This window comes from Augochlora pura, chromosome 7, assembly GCF_028453695.1.
Source record: "Augochlora pura isolate Apur16 chromosome 7, APUR_v2.2.1, whole genome shotgun sequence".
Classification (NCBI taxonomy): domain Eukaryota; kingdom Metazoa; phylum Arthropoda; class Insecta; order Hymenoptera; family Halictidae; genus Augochlora; species Augochlora pura.
Window position 1 is genome coordinate 29,969,070 of NC_135778.1, and position 10,921 is coordinate 29,979,990.

General features: G+C 34.3%; 1 protein-coding gene across 3 annotated transcripts in view; it reads right to left on the reverse strand.

Annotated features, from left to right (window-relative positions):
* The window catches only part of Flo2 (flotillin-2), a 38,868-nt gene extending 28,202 nt beyond the window's left edge, over positions 1–10,666 (reverse strand). Inside the window, exons 1-7 of one of the 3 annotated variants that reach the window (XR_013494454.1) lie at positions 10,378–10,666; positions 8,942–9,174; positions 8,211–8,330; positions 7,571–7,785; positions 6,671–6,854; positions 5,096–5,242; positions 4,447–4,564 (exon numbers count right to left, since the gene is read on the reverse strand). Coding sequence is in view for 2 of the 3 variants with exons in the window: in XM_078186037.1 (XP_078042163.1) it covers positions 4,954–4,983; positions 5,096–5,242; positions 6,671–6,854; positions 7,571–7,785; positions 8,211–8,330; positions 8,942–9,174; positions 10,378–10,657 (1,209 nt within the window). In the remaining variant the exon portion in view is untranslated. Of the gene's footprint in view, positions 1–531; positions 4,984–5,095; positions 5,243–6,670; positions 6,855–7,570; positions 7,786–8,210; positions 8,331–8,941; positions 9,175–10,377 lie in introns of those variants that run through there. The other 2 variants (XM_078186037.1, XM_078186036.1) reach the window with 2 other exon arrangements.
* Positions 10,667–10,921: the final 255 nt, after the last annotated feature.

A 10,921-nucleotide genomic window follows, 5' to 3' on the forward strand; every position in this document is an offset into this window, starting at 1 on the left:
AACACACGTGCGCATAAGATATTTAGATAAACTCCATCAAGAAATACTGTGCATATAAATGTAAAATTAATAGATAGATCTTAAAATTGATATATTGAAATAAAGTATTAGGGCGAACTATAGTTTATTCATTAAAAGATTAATACAAAATATTTAGGTAAACTTTATCGTATGAATATAGAATCAGGATATTATAATTGAAATATTAAAATAAAATATTAGAGTGTATTGTATTTAATAAATATAGAACTAAAGCACTACCACTAAATGTTCAGGTAAACATTACTGTTTAAATATACCACCAACAGTAAATAAACTTCATTTTATGAATATAGAACTAAAGTATTTAGAAAATATATTGTGAAAAACGAATATATAGTGTAGAATATATTTGAAAGAACGTTCTGCTATAAGTATAAAAATAAAATATTCAGTTATAAACATTTCAGATAAACTATAATGTTAAAATAATATTAATAAGGTGAATTGTACTTTAGAAATGTACAATTGAAATAAAGGGTAGAACGAGGTTAAATTCAAATATAATGAAGAATATGGTTAATATACGTATAGTAATAAAATGTTATAAGATTTTAATCCAAATACATGGATTAAAATAAAATCGTTAGAATCAAATACTACAGGATTTCTATTAATTTTAATTTTCCATTAGGATTTTATGTAAAAGTAATCTATCAAAATTTGTTTCATATTAGAGCATTATATAACATATATGAGCAAAAATTATCAAATTTCCAATTACATAAAAATAAAAGAAGATATCAATCGAAACTATACTAATCTTACACACTTATAGTATATACAGTTTTAATACTGGTCTCTCATGGGACAAACAATAAAACAATATACTTTTAGTGTGATGAAAACAATTTGAAGCGTTAACAATTTGAGAATCTATAAGAATTATAATAATCAATCAAATTACAGTAAAGTCTCCAAACCATCAAGCGTTAGATATACAACTGCTATATAATTGTTCAGTAGTAAAATCTAACGTAATAATTTTACTAATGTAAAATCAACGGCAACTGAAAGAAAGAAGTTCGAATATCTCTGTGTGAAGTAGTCACCGAACCATTATCGGCCAACTTGCGAACGAAATAGTAAAGTGCGGTACAACGGAATGCTAGTTACGCAATATTAAATATCATAGTCTTTTACTATGGCGGCGAAACGACACTGTATTTACAAATTGGCACTTTCTCCGGTTTGGTATAATTAGTATACACTTGTCGGTGGTGCGAGTTGGTTCCGATGCGTGGTCAAACGAGAGAATTTCGGACGCGATCGCGACGAATGACCGGTGACACTCTTCCGCATCCTTTGTTCTCAGAACGGCTCTCAGAATGTTCATAGCACAGAGAGTCTCATATTAACTAAATTCGTCAATTCAAAGTATGGTCAATACTATAATTTTTCTCCAAGTAAATGTAAACAATCGCTAATATATATTTTGGATGTCTGCAAATATATAAAACTAAACACAACACGTGCGCGTTAATACGTCTACTTACAAATAAAATACTTCAGTGTCGATTAATAAAAATTTTAAACGAAGGATCGCACTTTTGTCTAAGTTCTAACGAATTGAAAAAAATTGACATAAAAGTTTTTGAATGAATAATTATTATGGAATTGTTTAGACTGATCTAAGCCGCCTCCAGGACCGTAATTAGCGAAACGAGTGCCACTAATTATGGGAATACGTTCATTCGTCGCTCGTCGTTCTAAACAAGCAAGGCAATCAACCTTCAGCTTCTATTATACACACGTTACTATGAGTATGTACAACAACTACGGACAGTTGACTTCCACGTCGCCTATTCCGTTCAAACATCTACACACTCTCTCTCTCTCTTTCGCACACTCTTTCTCTCTCTCTCTTCCCTTTCTTCTTCTCTTTGTTAAGTTACTTATGTTATGATGAACACAATGATCAAAAATTTTCAATCACAATAATTTATGCGAATGTTGCATTCGCCTATATAATTCGATTCCCGGCTACGTCGCAAGTTCTTTGAATTTTTGCGTCCCTCCCGCTACTGGTCGTCATATTTTTCTTCTGTCGATTACCTTCCTTCAAGCTCGTTCGGAAAACGCTTCGCAAACCTGAAGGTATTTATCGCGGTCGCGCCTTTGGTTTATTCGAACCCTGGAAGGCTGTCTTGGGTCTGTTCCGACCCAGTGGTTGAGAATTAACAGAGAGAGTGAACCTTGAAGTGTGTTGTATGTCTAAGATTTTTGTTCTGCTTTGCAATTTTTGTTCTTCAGTTAACGAGCATTCTCCGTAAAAATTGTCAAAGACCAGTTAAAAAGCTGTATAATTATTAATACTTCTTGAATAAGAGACTGTATTCCTTCTTTTTATTAAATCACCTGATTTAACTGTGATTCTTCTGATAGGTTCACGTAATTTAATTGAATTAATATCATTTAATGTAAGTACGTCTCTGAATTAGTACAAATGCTTCTCCCATTTGTATCGATTTTTCAACGTTATTTCGTGTAAATAAATAATTATTCTTGCCAAAGGCATCTTGACAGTATTTTCTTCGTTTTAATTTCATAAGTTAGTAGAAGCGTAAACTAATTAGGTACCTTTGTCTATTCTTAATTATATCTCCGATTTAAATTCAAAAATATTCCTGTTATTTAATGACTTCTGTAATACCAACCTTAATTTTTAGGTTAAAGTCGAATATTTTCCTGTCTTTCAATGAGTTTTCTAATTCTAGTCACAACGTACAGTTTCATTTAAAATACCTTTTTATCGTTTCACGAGTATCATAGCGTGTTTTAATTGAAAGATTCATCTGTCGCTTACTGTATTTTGTAGTGCCAACTTAAGGTTAGTAAGTTTTGTCGTACCAATCTTAAGTTGCCAAGTGCTCCATATAGTTGAGAAGGCACTAACATTAATATTTTGAATGATAATCTATCCACTACTAAATTTTAAACTATGAAATAAATTCTAACTATGAAATATATGAAATTAATTTGCACACTTTTCACTTGCAGGTAATTAGAAGAATCAACAAAACGTTGGCAACAATGATCAATCCCATTACACATCAATAATTGATTATAAGCAGTAAAATGAAATCATTAAAGATCTGTGAATATACAGCTTCTCAACGTGTCATCGTAATAATCTCAGATCATTATCTAATCTCAGAGTATCAATCTATTAATATTAAGATAATGTTAATGAGTTTCCTCGAGTTATTCTCTTAAAACACTATGCTTATAAACCACACCTAAAGCAACTCATAGGACTTTGATGCACCTAGGGCATCTGTAATCTCCAAAAAAGAGTTAACCTTCCAGGGTTAAACCTCAATCGTGACAATAAAGTGAGACAACAGAAAATTCTTCTTGCTTCTTGTTGACTGTATCAATGATTTGATATCAACAAGACTTACAGTTATCAGCAAAGTCAAAAACACTGATTTCTAGTCAGCTATTTGTTTAATCCTCCATATTCAGTAGAGTATTACCTACCAACAATGATACTGAACAGAAGTTATTGTGTCCTAAGCGTCAACTTAGAGGGCATGAAGAGAATTTTGCACATTGAAGCTGTCACCTTGAAGAGTCTTCGTCGATTGGCTTGATAGTCGCAAGAGCGGAACGCGTTGGAGAACATTATGCACGGCGGTGACAGAGATTGATTGGGCAATGTGCGTTTCATGACAATGTGTAACGCGAGGAACGAAGTGTTGGTAATGTGATCAACGTTAATACACTCAGGACAATTCAGTTTCACCCATAAACATTCTTAATTCTTAAAAAACAGACATTTCTTACTGTTACGCAGCTGAGTTCAGATCCATTTCGACCTTTGCTTATCAATGCTTTTAACACGCTAGCTCCAGCATCATACATGAGACCTCGACCCCTTGCATACAAGTCATTTTAATAATTTTGAATTGCTCGGATCTTCAAGTGATTTCATTTAATTCTCTGTTACGTTTCAATATTGCCAGCGTGTTAAATATATCTTTGAAGATTTTCTTATTGCATTTGAATGAATAACTAGCAATTTAACGACGACATTTATGAAACATTGTGTCAAAATGGACTTGAACGCTATAGACCAGGGGTTACTGTATTTGCCAACTGGCTTGTTAAAAATAGTAGATAGTTATCGCCAGGCCACACTATGTTGGATCTTAGAGACTTGCAGATTTAGCTAGAAAATAGTTAGACAGTCATTCAGCAGTAGCAAAGAAGGGTTCTCTAAGATGATCGTTTAATGAATCTATTGATCACAGTGTCCTGAATGTGTTAAACACGTTTGTAGCGGAGACACGGCCGATCTGATCGGTTGTGTTCAACGTGGTTTCATCTACGTTTGAGGTAGAGTTATTTGGGAATGAGAAAAAGGTGGAGTGTCATCGGTGGATGAAAGAATAGCAGAGAAACCTTTGGCAGTAGAAAGTTTTGCTTCTTTCCTCAGCTGATTCCGAATGTCTGATCGCCTGGTCACCGTTCTATCTTACTCTGTCCGCCATTACTTTGCCCCCGGTATTTTTCCTAACACCTGAAAATTTAAAGAACAACCAATAAAACGACAGTTTATGCTTTAATACTGTTTAAAATCTAGCAGAACGTCAATTATCTGAACTACTTAATGGTATCGTCTTTATTTATATTACTTCTAATTAATACTGGTATTTTACCATTATAAATTAAATTTCTTCTCGAATTAATAGTTTGGACAATAGACGTACTACTGTACTACCAAAGCGCAAAACAATGCATGGCAGCTTCACAGTGATAAATAGTGCAAGACTCAGCGGAAAGACTATACTGTGTTTGAATTATGAGAAAACACGAAAGTGACTGTATTTGCAAGTGTGATAACATTTATGGGGTGTAAAAAATGAATTTGTTCCGCCTACCGGATTTATCATAGGTCAAACTCAAATGCTAACAATCTTTCTTACTATACCCGTCTCCCTGCCATAAGTGCATAAAGATTATTATAAGTATTAGAATTTGTTCGAAATTTTATAGAATTATTTCTGGACATTATACACATTTTAGATGGCTGAACACCTTGTAAACATACTTTTGAAAGATCTACACCGGTCAGTGCTTGAACAGCTGGAGGTACTTGCCCTACAAGGCGTGTAATTTCTCCACTGGTTGTATCGTTTCCACCCAGAAGAACTATTTCCTCCGTTCTGGCCAATGGAGCTGCTACCTCAGCTGCAATCTAGAAAACGTAACACAGTGTTAATCTGTGCAATCATAAAGAAAAATAAACTTGTTTTATTTAATATTATTCTATCAATTGCAGTGTTTTAAATTTAACCCTTTGCACTCCGCTGTCCCCTCTCAGGGGACATCGAAATTCTAGCATACCACTCAGCTGTCCCCTCTCAGGGGACATTCAAGTTTATTAGTGATTACGGGGAATTGAGTTATTTCAGCGCAACTTTTTGAGACACGCATGTTTGTCTGAAGTTTCCTTTTGAAATGGCACAAGAAATCAAATTAAAATATTGTAAAATTACTAAGTATAAACAAAAACTGTAAGCGGGTTTTGTGTCTGACGAGATCGTGAGAGGCGTGCTCACGACGGTCCGAGCACTTGTCAACACCACTTGAAAAGAGCGATAAGGAGAGTTTGTAGAAAAAAGGTCGGCATGCGAATATAGCACGCACTGTATAGTGAGAGTTATAAATAAATATATATATAAATATATATTATAAATAAACAAGTCTAAATCTGGAGGAAAAGATTTTCAAAGCTGAGCTCAGTCTGAAACTTCGAGCAGTACACATAAGAACTAAAGAGTGAGAAAATCGGAGAAGTGATTCTTTGCTTAGTGGATAAACAAACAAAACAAACAAATAATGAAACGCCAATGACACACCACAAGTTTGTCAAAACACTAATTGACCAATTGTGGGGCGATTTTCGCGTATCCAGAACGCGTCCATCCACATCTTCTGCGGACAATAGATTAGACAACAAATAATATAATATTGTTTATGTATAATATTGTTAATATTGTTAATAATATTGTTCTAACAGGAAAACATCTGGTGGCAGGCGTCAAATAAATTATTATTGTCAAACATGCACTAATGAGCCTACAATGCATATTGGGGAGTGTTTCAAAATTTATCATACTGTACAAAATTATAAACAATAATATATTGATTTTTTTGCAAATTTACATTCCTCGATCTCAACCAATTCATATAAGACCAATATCATTATAATACGTTACTTAGTTCCAAAATTATAATAAATAATACGGGGGTTTGTAAATGTTTGTTTCTGCCGTAAAGTGCCGCTGAGTAGCTGGTAGCCAATGTCCAAAATCGTTCGGAGTGCAAAGGGTTAAACGTTCCCGCCATTTGATGAGTTGTGTATCAACCGCACATCATTGTGTAGTACCCATCCAAATCACAAATTGTATAATATTATAGAGATATCGTAAGAATCATCAAATACCAAAATTTGTAGACGAATTCGAATTTTTTATAGCAATTAACAAGCAACAAGTATTAAAAACTACATGAAAATTAACAAGTAATAAGTATTAATAACTGAATGAAAATTAACAAATAACAAGTACAAGGAACTAAATGAAAATTAACAAGTTTAACAAAGTCGATGGTAATTTTGTACCTTTGGTAAAGCGTTCAATGCAATGTTCAGAATAGCTGCTTCTCCATACTTCTTGTACACGATAGCTTTCATTCGCATACGTTCTGCCTCCGATACTCCTATTGCTTCCAGAGCTTGAGCTTCAGCTTTTCCAATGAGTCGAATTCTTTCAGCCTCAGCTTGGGCAGCGTCCATAGTTTGTGTCCTGGAAACAGTATAACTAATTAATACTGAGCTCAAAATGATAACAATATAGTTACCAAAAAATATCTATACATATCGACTGAGTTTAGGAAGTGATCAAACTATACATTAAAGTCTCTGAGAACCTTTCTTAATGATAACTGACTCATTCTAAAAAGAATGAAAAGTAGAGACATGATACTATAGTAGCTACTTGCTACAGACGAGATTGGAGTCCCATTATTCAAATAATTAACAAAAACTTTATGCTGATCTATAGTTTATCCGTACAATTTATAGGAAAAATCCTAGATATTTGTGCAACATCCTGCAAGGTAGACATGTGTGACGAGGTCAGTAATTCATATTTTCTTTAACATTACTAAACAAACAGAATTTTATTACCTGAAATATACTTATTATTATAAAGCATATGCTTTGAAGTGGTCTGTCCATACAGAACCATTTTGATCTTGTGACTCAAATGGAAGAACTTATTCTTTGGAATTTTATAATATAGTGAATAGATTTTTCACGTATTGTTAATACAAACGAATTAGTACTGACTAATAATGACCACTTTTAAAACAGCAACAATATGACCAATGCTTAAGGCAGTTACATTTGCTACCTAATGTTATATTTCCATGCTCAAAGCAATATGATTATTATTTCATTGTTTTTCATCAAGTTTGTAACATATTAGTCAATAATATGTATTTATTAGTGCATTAGTACCTTTTTCCTTCAGCCACTCTGCCAATTTTGTAATGCTCTGCCTCCGCTGGTAAGCGTACAGTACTTTGGAGCTCATGTTCCTTTCGCTGGACCTCTTGCACCTCCACCTCAATCTGCTTGCGCCTCTGAACAATTTTTATTTGGATCTCCTCGTTTCGTATTCGTTGCCTTATCTTTGCTGCTTGAAGTTCGTAGGCAAGTTGAGCCTCAGCTTTCTGTAGAACATATGCATAATTAAGAGGCTTTATGTAGTACTTATTATTTTTAGTCTATAATATGTAATAGTATATATAGGCTGCAAGCCATCCTAAGTTGAAAGACAAGCATTACAATAAATCAAAATAAATCTTTATACTACACTTATACATACATATATTAGTAGTATAAGTTGTATTATGATACAAAAGAAAAACATGTACTTTATAAATTGTATGTTATTCTAATCCTAAAGGCAAGGCTTGCAGTAAATAATAGCCATAATAATAATGACGATAATACTATAACTTATGCTTTAAAAAGAATGAGTAAAGAATTCAGTAAAAAATTGTTGTTTATCGCTTCAGTATCATACTACATATCACATCAACAAATACAAACTGAATAAATAGATGTAGGTTTTATAATATAAACATAAACGTACCGCTGTATTCACTTCCTGATCGAAGTTCGCTTTCTGCAGCTGGAAGAGTCTGGCATTGTCTTCGATCTTTGTGTCGGTGTTATATTTCGTGTCCATCGCAGCTTTCTCGCATTCTGCTTCCTGAATTAGAATACAGGAGTTACTTAACATTCAAGTGATATATTATACAGGGTGGGGCAAATAAAGTGTTACAAAGCAAATTGTTTGGTTCGAAGGGGCACATGTTGTGGTGGAAATTGATTTTTTTTAAAGATCATATTTTTTGAGATTTCAAGGTCATCGATGTTTTTTCAAATGGAAGTATGTTTTTTTTTTTCGATGACATTATTACCGATTTTAAGACGAATCCAGCAACCTATAACTCAAGGTCATTCTAGCCGCGCAAATAGATGGCGATCTATAGCTGTACGCAAAACGATATAATAAGGGATGAAACCATCACAATAAAATAGTGAATTTGATCGAACTACTAAAGTAAAATGGTAGTTTTACTATAAATGTAGAAGAATTTATATGTAATTGGTGTACATAAAATCTTGGATTTTCATTATTCGTGAACGTCTTTTTCTACTGATTTTATAATTCTTTTGTATAATTTTGTATAATTTCACTGTCTATTACGAGGATAACGTATCCTTGAAAAAAGTTTTACTTTCGCAGTTTCTATTACTTTTTAGAAAAAATCCGGCTTTCCATGTGCACCGAACTAACAGTTCGGTGAGCATACTAACTCTAATGCCGGCGTCGCGGTTCGCTTCGGCGACGCCAACGTCGGCGTCGCGTTTAACAGCCGCAGTCTGAGCTTTGCCAAGGGACGCCAGGTATTGAACGTTGTCGTAGACATCCTTTATCGTAAACGATAGGATTTCGATACCCATGCGGCCAACGTCTGGAGCCGCTACCTCCCTCACCAGCGTCGCAAATTGATCTCGATCCTTGTAGATCTCTTCCACCGAGAGGGTGCCTATCGAAGTCAATGAACAAAATTCGTTTTACTTTCTTCAACGCTTGTAAAGGACGTCATGTAATTAGTAGTACAATCGGATAGAGGTTGACTCTATGTCAAAAAGTAAGTCGTAAATATGATATAAATGTTTTCACTCGAGGCTCCGTTTTCGAGGAAAAGTAAATCGAAGAAATAATATTATTGAATAAGAACCGATGTTGAGAATGCTGGAGCGAATGCATAGTTTGCATTGTAAGAAAATCCCGCCCTAGGAAAAAACAAAAGAGAGAGAGCGCGAATAGCGACCGCGGCGACACGCGATCGCATTGAGAAGACCACGTGCAACGAGAACGTATCGCTTCCTCTCGTCCAGTGCAATAAAGAAGTATTCTGTGTGTTTTCCGAGTAATTATTTCCCCGTTAATAAGTTCGAACAACCGAATAGCGCGCTTTCTCGAATACGGAGCATGAAACGAAAAAAATGTTATTATTCTGTTGTACTAACAGTTACATGACACCCTGTATACTAATCGCAATTATGTAGTAATTAATTAATGTATTAATTTATTATATAGTAACAAATCGATCGGTTTCGTATGTCCGCATTTTCCTGTAGACCGCAATTTTTTTACATTAACGTTTGCGAATATTTACAAAAAAGTTGTACGCTAAAAAGTTGTGTTTTTTGGTATTTTTTGTGTGCACTTTCGAAGCTACCATTCAAATTTTCTATTATATTTTTGTGAACGACAACAACTTACAAAGCCTTTGCTATTGTTCTATATATTCAGGCTTTATCACTCATATTTGAAATAAATTAATTTCTATTAAAAGCCTATTATAAGGCCTATAAGCTAGGAAAATTATTTTAGATTTATAGTTAAAACAGCTTCAAGTGCAAATGGTTAATTATAATTGAATTCTATAGTGAAAACGTATTATAATTGATATCACCCCCACTAAAAATCAATTAATATATTAAAAATCTATTAGCATTTACATTTCTATGATATGGTACTACTGTTTAAAGAAAGTTTACTTGCCAAATTCTGTACGAAATGATAAAAATATTTGTACTCTATTTACTATTTCAAAAATCTATTTTTCCCCAGTCTTAGTTATGAGACGTAGCGTATATCAACGATAAATCGATTCATCCGCAATGTACTTCTGAAAAGAATTCTCAGAATTACGCAAACCTTTTAAATCGTGAAACCTCACCTAATATAGCTCGAAGGTGGCCCTCCAAGGTAGAGAGGATCGTCGATTTGATCTCGTGCACGCTTTTGCCGAGGAACTGTTCGCTGGCAGTGTGCAGCAGCTCGTCGGCCTTCATGATTTTGCATTGCGCGACCCCCGTGACGGTCAGTGGTACACCTTGAGCAGTTTCCACGCTCTCGCATACAGGGTTCAAGGTCATCACCTCCAACGACAGACGTTGAACGTCGGTGACGAACCACCAGGTGAAGGCGTAGCCTCCCACGATGGTTCTCTTCTTCATCAACCCGCAACATCCTCCTGTAAACATTAATGAAAGGATCGCATTAGTGAACGAGTTTGTCTTAGATCAACTTGGACTGCAAGAAACAACAATGTTAACCATTTACACTTGAGAGTTTTCTGGATTCGAGCCATTTAAAATTTACCTTCACAATTCGAGGACTCCACTACGGAGACAATGAAGATAAATTTTGAATGGCGCTGCTCCGGAACCTTCGAGTGCAGATATTTATATATTTTAGTTAATTATTTGCTACAGTGATTT